The sequence below is a fragment of the Cricetulus griseus genome, chromosome 10 (genome assembly GCF_003668045.3).
Source record: "Cricetulus griseus strain 17A/GY chromosome 10, alternate assembly CriGri-PICRH-1.0, whole genome shotgun sequence".
Taxonomy (NCBI): Eukaryota; Metazoa; Chordata; class Mammalia; order Rodentia; family Cricetidae; genus Cricetulus; species Cricetulus griseus.
In genome coordinates, this window is record NC_048603.1 from 6424531 (window position 1) to 6444142 (window position 19612).

The following is a 19612-nucleotide window of genomic DNA, read 5'->3' on the forward strand; positions in this document are numbered from 1 at the left end:
GGGCAGTTTGTCTGAAAAATCAATGCTTATTCAGTGTGCTATTTTTTTGTGAGCACTGGGCTTGGGCTCCTATTTCACCAGTACCTCAAGAAGGGCAGTGACATGTCCTTAATATTTTTGTCATATTTGCATATCCTAAACTCTGAACTGTCATGTAATCTGTATTTAATTCAGGCTTCAAAGATACCTTCTAATGTGTTACTGGTTTTGTAGCAAATAGGAAAAAATTATCTAGGAAGCTGAATCAACTCATTGATTTCCTTACTGCTAAGGAAAACCAAGCCTAGCAGCAACTTGACAAGTCACGGAGACATTCAAATGGTGTTAACAATAAGACAAAAGATCTAAGTATGGTCAAATCTTACTTCTACTGCTGACATAGAACTCCTGATAAGAATCTTTCTACAAAACCTAAGAAAGAATGGAAGCTATGGCATTATTTAATAAACATATCTAGAATGCAGGCAATCTGCAGAAGAGTGTACAAAGAGTAAAGAGAATCTCATAAAAAATTTACCTGAAGTAAGATAAAGGAAAATTACTCACCATTGGAGGTAGGTCCCTGTAATTCAAGCAATTGGGAGGTTGAGACAGGATAATGAGAAATCCAAGTTGACTTTGCTCTATACGAATTTTTAGTCCATCCTGGAATGTTGGATACTTTTTCTCAAAAATAGGAATTACTAATAACAAAGAAAAGAATTAAAACGTATTGTTTTTGAGTGACAGGTTGATATTTTTGTTTTTTATTTTTTTTGTCTCGTGTTACCCAAATGAAATTCTCAGGTTCAGGATACTAGTGATCAAAAGGCTGGAAAATTAGAATACTTTCATGGAAATGAATAATAGCCTCACTTCGAAGAGCCGGTGAGCGCTACCTTTCCTTTTATTAAATAAAGAAAAATTTCCAAGTGACATTTTAACTCTACTGAGCAAATCATTTCCCCCCCCCCAAGATTCCTAAGAGAGATGTATGCTTATCAAAAGACAAAATTGGTTTGTGTTGTGCAACTAAGATTCTGGTCCACCATTTTAATACACACTTCAGTGAGTTAGGCTGAATTATTTGGAATGTTAATGGACCATGATGCTTTTCTAAATAGCCTGAGGCCAACTCAAATATATGGTTTTTCTCCAAGTTCTAAGTCCAGTTTGGGGACCTTTATGATTCAGAGAACCGATTTATCATGTCATAAAAGAGAAACACGAGAGTCTCAAATGCACCTAAAATCATCTTTGTCTTCATAGAGAGCAAAGAAAAACCTCTGGAAAAAATACATTGAGTGTAAGAGTAGATGGAGAATGACAGAAAGAAAGGAGAATAAAACAAAGGGAGGAAGGATTTCAAAGCTTGGTGTACTGACAAACCCTGATGGCCCCTTGGAAGTGTCATTTAAGTGCCAAAGCCCAAAGGAGAAACTAAAATTACAATTCAGTATAGCTATCAATGGATACAATACAATAATTGATATGTTGGTGGGGGCTCACAAAATAGGATTTACTGTGCAAGTATGAAAGCCACAGTGTGTGTCCTCAGAAGCTACATATATGTAAGGCAAGCATCATAGCCTGTCCATGATCCACACTCAGGAACTGGGAACAATACATTTCCAGAGCAAGCTGGCTGTGTAGACGAGGCAAGTAGTGAGTTCAGGGTTCAACTGAGAGACTCTGCCTCAATATATACAGTGAAGTATGATCAATAATGACATTAGATATCAATGCTTGAAGCCTCCAGATAGGCATGCACACATGTGTGTCCCTACAAATGTGTGAATGTGCACACACATACACACCACACATACATGTGTAGAAATATTTTGTATGTACTTTTCATGTTTACCAGTTTCTTTTTAAACATTCCATGCATGTTACAATGTATCCTATTAATAACCACCTGTCACTCCCTCCCTCAAGTCCTCTGAGTACCACAAAGTATTTCCCACACCTTCCCAACTGTATATCTTTTTTCTTTTTATAACTCACTAACTCCATTTAAAACAGTCCGTATGTGTGTGTGAATGAAGTTCCCATCCATGTCTCACCACCACCAAAGAAAAGTGACAGGAACATTGATCTTAATATCTCCGTCAATCTAGAAATAGAGGTACATATTAATAAGACACATAAATAATAACATATGATTATGGATTACAATCTCCTGAAATTACCTAACAGAGTGCTGGACAATGATTGGGGCTTTATATAACTGTAGAATTCAAGATAGATTTTCAGAGACAGAAACACTGTGTGGAAGTCCTGAAATATTAGAAAAAAAAGATCTCTTTTTAAAATCATTTTATACTAACATATTTGTGTTTGAAGAAGTTTCTTAAAAATAAAAGATTAGCATAACTTAAACTGTCTCAGAAAGTACAATTCCAACTAAACTGCATGAAGGATTTTAGCTTCAAAAGACATCAATAATTCACTAGCAGTCATCTTAAGTGGTTGTCATTTTCATGCACACTTTATCACAGTTTGTCACTGTCATGGAGGTGGGCTTGACAGAAATGGAAATTGGCTGCTTTTGCGTGCTGAAATTCTTATAGTGATGAGGAGAACATCCAGAAAGTAGATAGTCATGTTGATGCTGCAACTTGTCAACAGGTAAAACTCTTTCAACTTTACACTCTGAGCAGATGACTTTTATAACATGTGTATTCTATCTCAATGTCTAAAATGAGGAATCAATCAAAATCAATGGTATGTCATTCCCAGGTTAGCTATTTGCATCCCCAGGAATGGTACTGAATTTCTATTATGTCAGTAGAAACAGATCTATGCAAGAACGCTAGCAAATTCATAGCCTTTGCTATTGAATTACTCTCTCTGGAAGTATACAATAATGGGATCCATAGTTCACAGAGTTTTGGGGAAAGGGACTCTCCTCCTAATGAACAATATCAAATGAATGAGTCTAAACAGCCAGCGAGTTGATGATGTAGAACGCACAGTCTATTGCGTTTACATATTGAGCCGTTAATATAGTTCATAAGCCGGTAATTGTCATGCTATGAAAAAAAGAAAAAAAAAAACACTATTAAAAGTTATATTGCTGTGCCCCAATTCTTAACCCCAAAATCACCAAGAGACCCATTCTGATGCAAAAGCAGAGAGTCTTTTATTTATTGTTTAACAAGTTAACTGTCTTTATCTCTGGCCCTTGGTCCATTCATCACAGCTGGTGTGAGAAGGACGCCAAGAGGTTGTGAGGTGGGGGGGGGGGGGGCTCGGGGATTTGTTGGGCAGAGCAAGGGGAATGTCTAGGTACACAACAGTCTCAGGATTGGTGCGCTTTCAGGCTTGGGCGACCTGTCCTGGGTTGATTGGTCAACTGGTTGTTATGGCCTATAGGCCCTCCCAGGGCTGTTGCTGTGCTCAGCACGTCACTGTTTGGCCACTTTTACTGTAAAGCACCACAAAGCACATCCAGAGCCCACCAGCTAATTTCTGATTGGTTCTTTTCCACAGGGAGGGTATCTGACCTCCTAGTGACTGGGAGGACATGCAAAGTCAGGAAGCTCTTTTTGCTGAGCCTTTTCTGCAGCCTGTCATGGCTGCTAAAGCAGGGGGATGGGTGAGGTCTGGTCCCTTCAATATGAGGGCTAGAGTGCTGGCTAAGTAGTTAAGATCTACTTCTCTTGCAGATAACCTATGTTTGGTTTTGGGAGTCCAAACTGGGCTGCTCACAGAATCCTGTAACTTCAGCTCCAGGAGAAAAACACTGTCTTATGGACTCTGTAGGCCCTTGGATTCACCCATGCACCTTCCTCAATTTAATGCACATGTAAACATAACTAAAAGCAACATAGATATTTGAAAAAGTTTGAACTTACAAAACCAAATTATTGCAGGGAGAATGGAGAATGATTTTTATCTTCTTTTCTGAAATTAACAAACATAGCAAAGGAAAACTCACAATATTGTTTTACTATCTTATGAATAAATAGATGTGATTATACCAATACAGAGGGGCGAATCAAAGCTAAATTAATTTAAGTGTAATTATAACTTAAAGGAGTATTTATCACCATTATGGATTTTGAGAAGAAAAGAAAAAACATTGGAAGCTTTTGTCTGAGGCTGGTAAGCAAAATGAAATTCTTAAGTTTGTGTAGGAGTCATGAACAGAGCCACAAAAGGGGTAGCTGGGTACTTGGAGATTTTCTCAAAGATCAAGGTCTTGAACAAAACCTGAGAAAGAAAAACATCATCTTTAATTTTAAGGTCAATCCGGGGAATAATAGTTGTCTGTGTTAAAATTCACAGCAGACAGTTTAAGGGTCGGGAGAGGTTTTATGTTTTAAAACAAGGTTCCGTGGGGATGTAACTTTCAAATGCCTTCCATAGGAGGATTTATGGTTTGTGACATCCACTCGGGCTATATCAGGGCATAAGTAATTTATGAGAAGTGGACCAGCAGTTTTGTAAGGTATAGCGTTCCTTTCAAACCGAAGGATCACAGGTCGCAGCTAGTAAATTATTGATTTAATATGGTGCATTGCTCTTCTGTGACCTGTGAGGAGACGTCACTTTTCAAAGGACCTGACTTGGTTTCTGAGAATAATTTATACATCATAATTTTCACTACACGGTATGTTTGATAATAAATTATACATTACACAGGTAGAGAGACAGGTAGGAAATTCCCAGTAGCTTGAGGCTGTGTTGCGCGTCTTATGAAGTCTCTAAGATAGCTGAGCACTCCAGAACTCTCTCTCCACATAAATGGTCCCCTGTTCCATCTCACTTTGTGGCAAAGTGACACTTGTCCTTCTCTATCATACACCCTTGTCCTTGCTCAAAGCACAGTAGAGAGCCTTCTTCGTTGCAAAACAAACTGGCGAGCTATTTGTGTCATCTTTTTTAGTGCTCTCATTACATATATAATTCAAGAATACAGTAATCATAGGTGCATAATTTGGTCCTAAATGCATTTTACTTAATGGATTTTGTAAGGGTTCTGGCATTATGCTGGCCTGACCCTGTCACCTGGCAGAATGAAGTCAGGCAGTACCCTGGTCAGCCCAGGGTTCTGTGATTGTGTAGTCTGCATTCAGGTGCAAAGGATCCTTTAAAAGACAGACCTCCGCCCATTTATGCTCTCCTTTGCTCTCTCTTCCTGCAGTTCCCCTGGGGCAGACAGGACTTTCCCTGTCTCCCTCTTCTCTTCTGTCCTCTCTCTGTCTCTGTGTCTCTTTACCTCTTTTCTCTTTTCTCCCCCTACGTCCCCTTTCTAATAAAACTTCTCACTGAAACTCTTGTCTGCCTGGTGTGTTTGTCTCCCGCCTTGCTCACCCTCGCCTGCCATGGAATCCGCCAAGGTTCCCCATGCAAGGGGACGTCCCCCTCGAGCTTTATCGTAACAGATTTGGTTTCTGATTTTGTGGTTTGTGTGTGTTAGACAGATAGAGACAGAGAGAAGGAGGCACCATGGTGGGCCGGCTGAGTTCCTGGCTTTGCTGCTGTTAATTAGCTTGAATTGGCTTTTTGTTCACTTGTGTTTTACAGTAAGAGAGAGACAAATGGTTTGGAGTTGTTGAGAAGTGGGGAGTATCTGTGCCCTAGGGGAGGGAAATGCATGATCACACTATATTGTACGAAAAAATAAAGATTTCAAAAAAAATCCATAACTAAAAGGGGAATTTAAATTGTGTATCTGACTTTATAGACTCACTGAAGATTATCCCAAATGGATACCCAACATTAGCAAGGATTAATTACCTTCAATTGGCATGGATTTGCAGTTTCCTCAGTGGACTCCAGTATCTGTGCAGCCCTCATATTTAAACATTATATTATTGATGGTACCTGAACGTTTAAATGCTATTTATCCTCCATAAAGCAGTAACGCTACATGCAAAACTGGGGTGATTCCCAGTTACCAAATAAACAGCAAAAATGGAGTCTGAATTGGAGAAAGAGAACAGTGTTGTGTATGGTTGGCTAGTAGAAGACCTATTTGGATTTTAAATTGGATCTAGGTGATTTTTCTAGCATAATTTCTACTAAAGACAATTGCATTTTGAGTTTTGGACATCATTTCACAACAGACTGGCCTTGCTAATTACAGTTCGCTTATTTATCTAACAGAGATTTATAGAGAATCTTAGTTATCTAACAGAGATTTATAGAGAATCTCGAATGGGAACCACAAGACTTGCATGTTAGAAAAATCAATAAGGGTGCTGTCGATTGGAATAGCCATCTAGGAACAGTTGAGAGCCTGAACTGTAACAGATAAAGTAGAGATGATAGAGAGAAGCTGATAAATGGACCTAGGGTATAAACAACAAATCCATGTTGTATTTGACCTTGACTCAGGGAGAGGGAGTAAGAATTTGCTGTTTAGAAAGAGAATTTCACCATTTGCATCAGGAAAATGATTAGGCTCTGTATGTACTCTCAAAATATATTCTTCAGTGCTGCAAAGTAGTGATTAATTATAATTAGCTATGTAAACATTAATAGATAGTTGCTAAGATGGCACATTTCAGCAACATCAAAGTGTTATTTTACTAAGTGTGTTCTTGAGAAGTCTGGTCGTGTAAGATGGAACTCAAGAAGGAGTTGTCTGGCATCAAAGAGTTTTTAAAGATTGTAGAGGTACCTAAATCATAATATCATTTTAAAAGGATACCAATTGTTTCTTTGTCTCCTCTCCACACTTACTTGCAGATCTGTGATATTTTTATTTAATTGAAAACAGATTCTTGTCTCATACCACACTTCCTGACCACAGTTTGTCCTCCCAGATCCTCCTCACCCTCTTCAATTTCCTCTTCAGAAAAGAGCAGGCCTCAAAGAGATGACAGCCAGATAGGACAGAACAAGACACAATCAGACAAGGTGAAAGCCCCAGTATTGAGACTGGACAAGGAAATCCAACAGGCAGAAAAAGAGTCTCAAGATCAGACAAAGAGTCAGAGATAAGCCAGACAGTGGTAGTGCATGCCTTTAATCCCAGCAGAGACAGAGGTGGATCTCTGTGAGTTCAAGGCCCACCTGGTCTACAGAATGAGGGCTCCAAAGCTACACAGAGAAACCCTGTCTCGAAAAACCAAGAAAACAGACAAACCAAAAAGTCAGAGACAAATCCACTCCCACTGTTAAGATTCCCAGGAAACACCAAGCTAACAGCCATGACACATATGCAGAGGACCTGGTGCAATCCCATGCAACACCTCCTTTTTTTCCCCTTTTTTTCCTCTGTGTGCTGATGTGAGCCCTGCTTAGTTGCTTCTGTGAGCCTAATCACATACCATCGGAATTTACTTTTATAGCTTAATTTGAAATGAGCATCAGGTGAGCCCTCCTGGTTGAAGTTTTATAGTAATTAAAAGCTCTTTTGAGAAAATGGCCAGTTTCGGGAAAGGGCAAAACGTTCTTCATATGCCTTTTTTCTCTTCTAATTATTAAGAGAAAGGAAAGCAAAAGTTGCCCTTTCCCCAACCCCCCCCCACTAGAAAGAACACGTAGAGATAGATGCTGGAGACCAATATTCGGGGGACTCGGGTATTAGGTCAGAATACGGCAAATCAATTACACTAGATCTCCGTTAGCACAATTTCCCCTTATTTATGTAATCACATGTTTCACAGTTATTGCCAACTGTTATAAGCTTAGGCTTCACTGGCTACAAACTTTGTCATGTTGACTACCAGAAACAAAGCACAATGGCTACTAGAAAGTTTACAGGGTCTGTAAGTAGTGACCATAGTCTATAAAGTGGGCCATCTCCATACATCTGTGCAGAAATCTTTCATGTCTAGATACAAAAAGTTCAATCAAAGACCTTAATGTCTATTATGCAAAAATGCTACACATGAAACAAGTCAAAGAAGATAGGCACAGAAAATAGGGACTGCCACAAAATTCAGTCACGACTTAGTCACAAAGCTAAACCTGAATTAAGAGACGTCGCTTCCATTCATACTCCCCAAGTATGGAAATAAGAATGTATTTTGTGTATATTCAAAAGTACTGTCTTAAGTTTGGAAGCCCTTACAATCAGAAAGGAAGGAAATGTACAACACACCCTTCACACTTGAACTACTCTCTCACCAGAGGCATTAGCAGATTAAGGTTATAAGTGCTGACTGCTCTCATTTTAATCGACAAGAGATGACAGGAGCTAGAACCCTTTTCATTATTATCACTTTGTCAATTTGTTGTTTCCTGAGATTTTTGAATTTGTTATTTTAATCCAACTATTTCATGTGTTTTCGTTGAATATTTTTTTAAAGATACGTGAAACCATTAGTTGCCACCCTAGTCAATACAAAACTGATTGTATTTTAAAAGTTAATTACCTTCATTTTTTAACTTGGACTAGAAATTCATCAAAGGTTTGGCCCTCTCAGACAGCCACAGTTCTTGAGACATCTCAATGTACTACCGGATCCTGAAAACACAGAATGGCCTCTGAGGGTTCCCTTGCAGGGATTCCAAACCTGCCACACATGGGCAGGCTTCAGTTGTTCTCTGAAATGATGCCATCAGATCTCGTACTACATGGGCAACATTATCCAGTACTACCAACCCCCTTAGACTGAAACTCACACAGCTTCTTGTACCAGGCCTTTTGCTTTTAGTCCACCAACCAGCTCCCAAATCAGGACATAGAGTCTTACAATTAGTTTTGAATGCTCAGCCTAGGTAGGCGCATTTCTGGCTAGCTCTTTGAACTTAAATTAGCCTATTTTTCTTTATCTTCCTATTGCCTCGGGGCCTCTAGCCTTTCTTTCTTCTGTATATCTGACTTTCACTACTTCTGTATGTCTGGCTGGCTGGTATCTGTCTGGCTTCTTGTCCCAGGTGTCTCCTTATTCTCTCTTCCTCTTTTTGTTTTCTCTTCCTATTTATCCTCTCTCCCTGCCAGCTCTGCCTCTCCTTTCTCTGCATAGCTATTGGCCATTCAGCTCTTTATTAGCTTTTAGGCAGGCAAGGCGCAACAAATACAGCATATCTTTATGTAATTAAACATACATCCTCACATCACGAAGCAAATGCAGCATAAACAAATGTAACCCATCTTTGCCCAGTTAAAATAATATTCCACAACAGCTTCTTCGGTCGTCTTCCTGGTTGTCCTGGTAGAGGGCAGATGATCTCAGATCTCTTTAACAATTGAGCCTGCCAACACACAAGCAGCCTCAATGCTTTCCCCAGTTGAAGTTTTCTCTCCCAAACAAATTGGTTCATTTCCATTCATTCAGCTTCACTCAGATACCTAGGGTAGGGCAAAAGGAAACCAGATTCTTGAAAAGAGAAATAATAACACACACACACACACACACACACACACACACAAGTCCCTCTCAGTTTCAGGGCACGTCTGAAATCTCAGGAGCCAGGTAACACCTCTTTACACTTGTTCCAGCCTTCTTGTCCTCCAAGAAACCTGTACCGAAAAAATCTTAACTAGCTAGAGAAATGAAGCCAGACCAAAGATTTTGACTATTTAAGCTCTGATGTTGACAAAATATGAGGAAAACTCAAACTTTTCACAAGCCCATATCCTTTCCCTGGGGAGATACACCCTGACCAACTTACAGAGCATTTGCTGGACAGTGAGTTTGCATAGAAGCAGAACAGCTCCCAGCCACAGAAAAGGGAAATGTTCCTACCAAAATCTATCAATCAGGAAACTCACTGTAAAAAGGAGCAGGAGGCAGGGCCTCTAAGATTCCGTGTTTTGGGAAACTCTTTATGGAAACCCCAGGTTTCCATAAAGAGCATTCCAAACTAATCGTAAGACTCTGTGTCCTGATTTGGGAGCTGGTTGGTGGACTAAAAGCAAAAAGCCTGGTACAAGAAGCTGTGTCAGTTTCAGTCTAAGGGGGTTGGACTCTCTTCTTCACATAACAGAAGATTTATTTTCCTTTCCAGTTTAATAATTGCTTTGCTTTGTAACATTTAGCAGTTTGAAGCTATTTTTAGTTAAACTCTCTTTCCTTTGAACGTGCAGTCTACTTTCTTTATAGCTTCCCTTTGGCTAATCAAGAACCTTTGGTGTAATCTACAACCGTGTTTTAGCCACATTTCTCTCTGCCCCATTTCTTTTTCTTGAGACAGGGTTTCTCTGTGTAGCTTTATAGACCAACCTGGCCTTGAACTCACACAGATCCATCTGAGTCTGCCTCCCAAGTGCTGGGATTAAAGGCATGCTATACCAGGCTCACATTTCTCTTGTTTGTACTTAGTTTCCTAAATTGTTTCTTTGCTTAGAGAATATCAGCTCTAATGAATTCCTGGCAATTTAGCAACAGCTTAAATTCCTCAGAGCACTAGACCAGAGATCACCATATTCTCTCCAGGACTCCTAGGGGGTCTTCTGCCTGTTGAAGGGCACCATCGGATTGCTTCTTATTAACTTCCCAAAACCTTTCAGTTTCAGCTTTGTGGGAAATGTGGGTCTAAGGCAGCAAATGAGTCAGTGTCAAGGCACCATGAACTGGTTTGACTTCAAAGCAGATAAAGACTGGGGCGGAAAGAGAAAGTTGAGACGAGAGATGCTCAACCTTCCTAATGCTGCAACCCTTTAATATAGTTCTATATGTTGTAATGAACCCCAACCAAAAAATGACTTCATTGCTCCTTCAGAACTGCAATTGTGCAGCTGTTATGAATCATAATGTAAATCCTGATATTTGGGATATCTGGTACGCAACCCACAGGTTGAGAAAGAGGACTTAGAGTGAGAAGATGCACTTATAAAACCATGTACACCCATGTGTAGCAATGATTCACTTGACAGCAGCATAACTACAATGGGATCTGACGTAATGAGCAATATTTCAATACCTGGAAGCTCTCCTCTCTGCATATATATTTTCTCATCATTAGAATGATATTATTAATTTTACATTTATAAATGAAAAGTAGTCATTATTACTTTTAGAACTAACTGCAATAACATCGATACATTGCTTTGCTATCGAGGACAGTAAATTTCATTGCTCATGAAGTTTTATATATACTTTATTTTTTTTAAATAGTTAACACTGAAGATACTTGCAGAAGTAAGAAAAATAAAGTTTGGTGTTTCCAATTTAGTAAACAACTTCCATAGATAAAGAGGATATTCCTATTTTAAATTTTCAAGTGTTTTTTGTAAAACCTATGTTTGATCACTTTTATTTACTAGCACCCTGTGGAAGTCGTTCAACTGGGTCAGAAGGCACCGTACTATCACCAAACTACCCCAAAAATTACAGTGTGGAACACAATTGTGTTTATTCCATAGCAGTTCCCAAGGAGTTTGGTAAGTAAGAGTCATCTCTCCATGTATTATTTCATTTCTAGGCATGCTCGATTTTCATTACTTGGTATTTGCACAATTTTCCTGAGACTATCTACTGCTCAATAAGTAATTTACTCTGCAATTGTTCAGGTGGTAGCTCTGTGTTAAAACTGAGGTCAATTTATTTAATCTGAATTAACAGTCAAGTATACAGGTGAACAACAATACAAAAATGAAAACAGGATTGTTTTTAATTTTTAAAAAATAAGAACACCCAGGAACCTTGCAAGTGCCTTCATATTGGGTTTACATATAATGAGAAATTACTGGAGCAGATAACAAAATCTGCAGTGCAATTTGAACACAGATTTAAACATCTAACTCTTGTAGCAGTAACAGAATTGTTTATAAAACATATATCAGGCTTATAATTTATTAACACATTTCCAGAGTTGAAGTGTTTTGATTTAATAAACCTAAGTTCAGAACAACAGCTATAAACTGACGACAAAAAACATTTCTGATTTTTCTCGTTAACTTGACACTCTTTTCTATATGAACACTGAGAATATACTGTGCCCTTTGCTGTCCCAACTTGCCCATGATTGATTGTGGGGCTCAGAAGTCACCCTAGAGGGCTTATGATGATGGTGGTAGATCTGAGATCCAGCTGGATTTGTCCCAGATTAAGCTCTGTTCATGCATGGGTAGGCAATGGACATTTAATGAGCAGTAGAGAGAGGGAGAGTGGCTGAAAGTTCCTCAACTTCCAAAATTTAGACTGACAGCCGTGTGCTGTATGGCAATGGATGATTTTATTTGTAACCGTGAAGAATGTCTGGATCTAGATGATCCAGTATTCTGGCAGAAAGACATGGATTTTTCTCAGTAGAGACTGTTGGACAACAACTTACCATTTCTGCTGCGGATTCATAAAATAAGCTGATGCTTCCAGTCCAATTTCTTCCAATCAGCTATTACCTATACACTTTTCCTTTCCTGTCTCTAAATCTAGTCTAAGACTTTCGACTCCATGGAGAACATGGGCGTCCAACAGGAAGTATTTATCCTTTCATCTTGTCACTGTGCTACAGATACTCTGCTAGCATGCAAGCAAGGTGTCGAGTTTAGTACTGTGTGAAGTATTGCTTCAACCCAGCATCCTGGATCAATTTAAACCGTTTTGAGTATTTTGATACTGAGGAGTGACCTTTTAGAAAGAACACAGTGCTTGCGTGTGGGGGTTTGGATTTCATGGGCATCGCCTTTTGTGCTCAAGACCATCCTCTGCCTTCTAGAATTTTATGGACCCCCAGATAGAAAAACTATTTATGACTGCTGAGAGAAAGCTATCATTGATTCTACATAAAAATGTTATGGCTCTCTGCGTTCCCTTTGAAAGTTGTTGTTTGTCTATGTTACAGTTTTGTCGGGGGTAGACTTGTGGCCACAAGAGTTAAAAAGAGAAAAATGACTCTTTTATTTTCTGACAAGTATACATGCTGGACACCATGGAGATATTTGACAATAGTCTGTATATATTTCATGAGAGAAAGAAAAATCGTTGATTGAAATAGTAATTGCTTAATAAATTTCTAATTAATGTAATCTTTATTTTGGCGGATTAATATAAATTGAGTTTAATCCTCTTAGCTTAAAAATAATGGTACATGGAGATACACATGAGTGGTTTTTTAAAACGAATTGTGGGGGGAAATTTTGAGTTATCAGTAGATAAAATAAAGGATACTTTGGCTTATTAACACAAAAAATAATTTGTTGTATAAAGAATTAATTTAAACATTTGAATTCTAATTCAAGCCCCTCTTTGGGGAAAGTTCATGTTATCACTGAGTCCCAGTTTCTTTATTTGTGAGAGGACAAGTGTATCAGAAGGAGAGAGATGAAAAGGAAAAGAGATATATGTATCTAGAGGATGGTTCTTAACCACCATCCTCAAAAATGTTGGGTGTGAGAGTGACAGTTTAGAGCCTGATTGGTGGGTTCATGTTCAGTTCAACAACTCACTTCTGTTGTTGTTGCTAGAAAAAAAAATCACCATTTCAGCCCAGCTTTGCTTTTCTCATCCCCAAAATAGCAATGATGACTATTTAAATCTCGGGATTATATTATAATTAAATTTACCATGTGAGCACATGCTTGACATAAAGTCAAACACATGGCCACACTTTTGTTCACATTCACATTTGGATGGAGCATCATCCAGCACACCGAGACCTTCTCCCTCAAAGGGGTGAAGGAATCAAGTGACCGATGTTTTCAGTTAAGCTAGCTCTTAAAATTCACATGGCTGAAACGCGAAATGACCGTTTGTATTATTTAGCTAAGAAATCAAATGCCATGTGGTAAACATAAATGTCAGATTTTCAGACATGTACTCATCCACCTCTTCCTATTATGCCTCAGAACTTAAGGAGGGAATTAAACAGTTGTGGAATTAAATCAGACCAATCACTACATCTTCCTGTCTGTACTTCTGACTCTTTGCTAGGAGGTGATTAAGTGGTAGTCCGTGGTTCCCTACAAATCAATTTCCTATTTTGCCTCTGTCTGCTCTCATTCTCTCTTTGCCATAATTCCCTGTTAGTGCCACACTGAGCTATTTCTTAATGCTTTTTGCTATCATTTCATCACATACCACTTCTCACATTTTTCTCTGTTCCTGTCATTTGTTCCAAATTATGACCATTCCACCTTTTATATCTTTTAGACGGGAATGCTCTTAGAACTTGACTTGTAAATCACTTAGCACATTATCTGTCAAATACACTCAGTTCGTTTGTAGCAACTGCCTTTTCAACAAGAGTTGAGACTCTGAAGTAGTTCCTCGAGGAGAAAATCCCTACCTCAAAGCTCTAATAGGGAAAACATTCTGTTATTCATAGAAGATGATCATCATGATTGTACATATGCCATGTCATCTCTCAAGAAGCATCTCTCAATGACAGTCTTCCTTGAGTGTGGGGGGAAAAGACAGTAGTTTACATGACACTGGATGAGCTGGAGTGCTTCCCATCGGTTGTGTGGTATCTGAACTTGCTCATTTGTTTTTGCCTGGGTGTCAGTGTCTTCACTTAGAATCACACATGTAAAAACTTGACTTTGCATATTGAGAGCAGACTGTTTGCCAGCAAATGTCTATCCTCGTTGATCTCTGGAGAAGCAGACTGACAACTCATGTTTCCAGAACTCTCATTGGTTTTAATTTGATCCTCATATCTTAGGTCAGTTTGCCAATATCTGTACTCTAAGATTGCAGATCGATTTCCATTCAAAAGAACAGTTCTTGGTCAGTTGGATGGTTTACTGTGGTTTTGCTCTTATGTTATAGTATTAAGTTATTTTATTTCACTTTAAGATTGAAGCAGTTATTAGCAAAAAATATAGTTTAGTTTTTCTTCTTTCAAGTTTTGTTTTTTGGAGGGGGTTGTTGAGACAGGGTTTCTCTGTGGCTTTTGAGGCTGTCCTCTTGTAGACCAGGCTGGTTTTGAACTCACAGATATCCAACTGCCTCTGCCTCCTGAGTGCTGGGATTAAAGGTGTGCACTACCACTGCCTGGCCCTCTTTCAATTTTTAATCATGAGGGATTTTTGTTTTCTTATAGTGTGGTTTCTTTGTTATTCATGCATTAATAAGTGAGAAAATATGGAAGCCAACTCTTATTTTGACTTCTACATAGGTGAGAAACTACAGAAGGTAAGAGAATTCTTAGCATGGTCAAAGAGTAAGTGATTCATTAATGCAAACCTATAACAGAACATCAGGACCTAAGTAAATCAGATAACATAGAACGTAGGGCTAGTAGAATTGGTTAATAAACGTGGATGTCTATTCTAAAAATCAGCTGGAAAATCAAGTAGATATAGGATAATTGACAACTGCACCAAGAAATCAAAGTTGTGTTTTGCTTTTATATTTCATTTTTGTTTTAGAGTTTTCTCTTGGGATAAAGGACGCTGACATTTTTATTGTGAAGCTCAATGAGAAAAACACAGATTAGATGGCAAAACTGAAGATATGAGTCAGAGTAGTTTGCAAACAAAATCCTTTAGGTATGGAGAAGACTGAAATTAAGAAAACTTGAACATCTGTTTGCATGAAAAGGAATATTTTACAATAATACCAAAACCAAATACACACAGAGTTAGCTCCACATGGTGCATTAGAACTATTATCTGTGCTTATTTTCCAAATTCCATCTCCTGTGACTACCATCTCCTTGCTACTGAGGAATTCTCTGTAGAGCCTAGTACGTGAGTTCCCTGAGGCTGCTGGAATTATGTGCTACACACGGAGAAGCTTAAAGCAATGACCATTAATTCTCTTAGCTCCAGAGGATAATAAACATTTGAAAGTAAGGTGTTGTGATGTCACACAGACCCTGCAGGCTCTGGGAAAGCATCTTCTTGGCTGTGGTAACTCTAAGCAACCCTTGAGTTCTGGGCTGATAGCTAAGTAACTGTTGTTGAGCTTGTGTCAATGGGGCATTTTAGGAAGGATTTCTGTCACTCCTACTGACCACGGCTGTGTTCAACCATAATGGTAACCAGTATTGAAGGCCCACTCCAATCAGTTTCTCATCACTTTGCTTCTTAACCAACTAAGTCTTCTAAGATCACATTCCGTGAGTGATTATATTCTGAGCTTTGGTATTCATGTAAGTTTGGGAGACAATATTTAATGAAGACAATAAAGCATAAGTTATATTAATATAACTTATATAGAAAGTTTTAATAATAATTACCTCTTAAGTAACATAGCAGGTATGTACTATACAGACTTTATTTATTTATTTATTTATTTATTTATTATGTATATAACATTCTGCTTCCATATATATCTGCACACCAGAAGAGGGCACCAGATCTCATAATAAATGGTTGTGAGCCACCATGTGGTTTCTGGGAACTGAACTCAGGACCTCTGGAAGAACAGTCAGTGCGCTTAACCTCTGAGCCATCTCTCCAGCCCGAGATTCTTAATTCACAAAAATATTGAGTATAATACATCTATGTTGACTTCATTTTCTGGTCAGATTTCTACATAGTTCTGTCTTATGAAAGATCCTACTTTAACTCCTATTTCTTCACATGTATCATCTCTAGACTAGATTTTGAGGACTGATGTCCAGGAAATGGGTATAAAATCCCTTGTGTGGGTAATGTGTGTTTCCTGTCTTACTGGATCACTGGACAGTCTCTTCATTACACATGATTCAAGTTCCTGGAGCTATAAGCCATCTGATGGGTTATTTTTTGTTGTTTTTTGGTTTTTTGTTTGTTTGTTTTTTGAGACAGGGTTTCTCTGTATTGCTTTGGAACCTGTTCTGGAACTCACTCTGTAGACCAGGCTGGCCTCGAACTCACAGAGATATGCCTGCCTGTGTCTCCCGAGTGCTGGAACTCAAGGCGTGTGCCACCAATGCCCGGCATCATCTAACGTTTTAACCAGCCTAACTGTTAAGTCTTCCCTGCGTTGCTCAGGTGTGGAGCTTTCTGTTGTCCCTGTCACTGGAGTCAGGGTTTCACAATGAAGCCCAAAGGGCAGCAACTGTCTTGCCCTACCACACCCATTCAATAGCAAGGATGTGATACTGCCTCCAGCCCAAAAGAATTTTTGGGTTAGTTTTTATTTGGGGAATTTTGTTTGCTTTGAAATAGCTTTCAACATCTTCATTTTTTTCCCCCATTTTGGCTATATATGCATTTTTCCCTCCAAGCATCCTTTCTTTTTTATGTCTTTATGTGACAGAATTAAAGTTTTTACAATGTCATTAGTTTATTTCTTTATTTATAGTGTATCTATATATCTGTACACTCATGTGCCACAGCATACATATAGTGGTCAAAGAACAACTTGCCACAGTTGGTTTTCTCCTGCCACCATGTTGGTTCTAGGAATCAAACTCAGGACTCAGACACAGTGGCAAGTGCTTTTGCCTCGCAAGCCATATTGCTGGCCCAGCACTAAGTTTTATTTCTTCATTTACCCCATGGTGTTACATTGAAAATGCCATGATTAGATAACAAATGGCTCATTAATTCGGATTACATTGATTAAGCTTAGTGGTTGCAGACCTGTCCGCTGGGGTAATTACCTGATGGAGATAGACAACAAATTTTCAAAATATATTGTTCACTTTATTGCATAAACCATTAGGGTGTGAAAGCTCACCATTGGAAATGTAAGCATTCTCAAGAATTTGAAAGGAAAATAAATGATAGAGTAGAACTAAGATGCTTTGACAAGACCATGAGTGTAAACATGAATTACCTTTCTGAGCACTTGGACTTTTGAATGTATGCAGATGTTGTTTAGGATGGCAAAGCTTTTCTTATCTCTTATGCTTAAATGGGATTGTTTGAACTGTGGATATATTACTTTAAAATTGACCCATGTATTGGACCATTTTCCTTGTAATAAGTCTACATGCAGTTTAAAGTGCCCTGTTTTACTCAGAATAGTTTATATAATTTATATTATAGCTACCTGTCACACTTAGTTCAGTAATTTATTGTAAATAATTTCTCTAATATTTTAGTGGCAATTTGTTTTATGGTGTTTTCTGTATGTTAGGTCAGGAATTCATTTAATCAGCATGTTTGTTTGTTTGTTTGTTTCCTGTTGTAAAGTTCTCAGCAATGATAAACTCTTAACTTGTACCAGAACTGTCCCAAGTCAATTAGTAAGAAGCAGCTCTATATGCAGTTGCTTTGAGACTTTAAGGGCAAAAATGCAATTGTGACTATAAAGAAAGCAAGCTTTGTTACAGAAGTAGGGAAGCAGCAGTTAAACGGTCATGTAGGAAACCTTTAGCTCAGAGTCACTTATATAGGAATTTAGGGCTGGTCCACAGACCAGTTTTTCATGACAGTTTTAGCACTTAAAGTATTCTTAGGAATAATTTTATGAGATGGACTACTACAGTTGGGCAACGTACCACAAATTTCCTAATGGTGCACACAGGGTTTCTTATCAGCCTACCCAGTTACAGGACAAAATCATGGGAGGAACTGGTCTTGAGTGTCTGAGATAAGACCTCAGAAAGAGCCTCAGTATTCATTACAAGCATCTGTGTTAAGCTCATGAATGAATTATGGTTTATTTCATTTTGTTAGGTTTGAGCTAGATAGACTAAGCTACAGTATACTTTTGGAACTGCAGTACAGAATGTAAATTTCATTAAATGCCCTTTTTAAAATGTCAGCATCACGTCTTAAGATAGGTTGTAATGAGTGCCTTGGCTACCCATTTAAGTGTATCAGTTATCCATTGAGTGTGGGGGTGTTAAGTATGCATGGTCTTGATTGATTGCTATATTGGGTATCTGTGAGAGAAGTTATTCTTTGAGATGTCTAGCTAATGAAGATCAAGCTTAATCAATAATAAACAGTATTACAGACAGGACCTTCGGCAGTAGCCTCAAAGTATGTAAGAGTACACAGGCCAGACTTAATGTTCACCAGATATATATATATATGAGACACTAGTCAGCTTCTTTTTTATTTAAAAAATTTATTTTTCATTTTACATGCCAACCCCAGTTTCCCTCCCTCACCTTCTCTGCCCCCTCAACTCCCACCCTTCCTGGTTCTGCTTCTTATACTGGCCCCTAGACCCCTTCAAGGGTGTCACGAGTCAGGTAATAAAGTAGCATATGCCCAGATATAACAGCCATATGTGCTAGTAATGCTCACGTGATCTCTGAACTTTCCAGACACTGTTTTGCTGGTCACTCAGTTTATCCCAAGGAGGTCTTCAGGTTACTTAGATGTCGTCACAGAGGACACGAAAGGCTACTCGAATGTTAATGGGATGTGACAGAGGCTTGGCTGAAATATAAGGCTGGTTTCCATTTCAGAGAGTCAATATTTGGCTTTGATGGGGTTGTAGCCTTTGAATGACAATATAATTCTCACTAATTCTCAGAATTTGAGGCAATGTTCCTCATATGTTGGATACTAGAACCTCATTTTCCTTGGTGAACACATTTTGTGACTATCAGGATGTCTCAAATACTTGTGGGAAATGAAGATACTTGTAGGATGGTGTTATGAAGTGAGATGTCTTGACCTGTGTGTCACAAGAAATTGGAGTTGTCTTCTTGGCTGCATTGCAGAGGTCATTGCAGTAGTCAGGGCATTAAGGAGCTCTAAAAATTGTAGATGAAACTTCCCCTATAATGACTGGATTGTGGCGTCATTAAATGTGTAGGTTGAAAGGATACTGGCATGAACAGTAATTACAACACTTGGATCAAATCAATGGTAGCAAAATATTTATCAGCTGATCATTAGTTGTACTGGATGATTTTTAGAACATTGCCGATTGGTCTCTAAAAG

General features: G+C 38.6%; 1 protein-coding gene across 3 annotated transcripts in view; it reads left to right on the top strand.

The window, feature by feature from the left end:
• Nucleotides 1–19612, top strand: part of LOC100774887 (CUB and sushi domain-containing protein 3) — a 1055385-nt gene that overhangs the window by 818926 nt on the left and 216847 nt on the right. For all 3 annotated transcript variants that reach the window (XM_027431430.2, XM_027431431.2, XM_027431432.2), the window contains one exon: nt 11153–11269. In XM_027431430.2, the coding sequence (XP_027287231.1) occupies nt 11153–11269 (117 nt within the window). The remainder of the gene's footprint in view (nt 1–11152; nt 11270–19612) is intronic.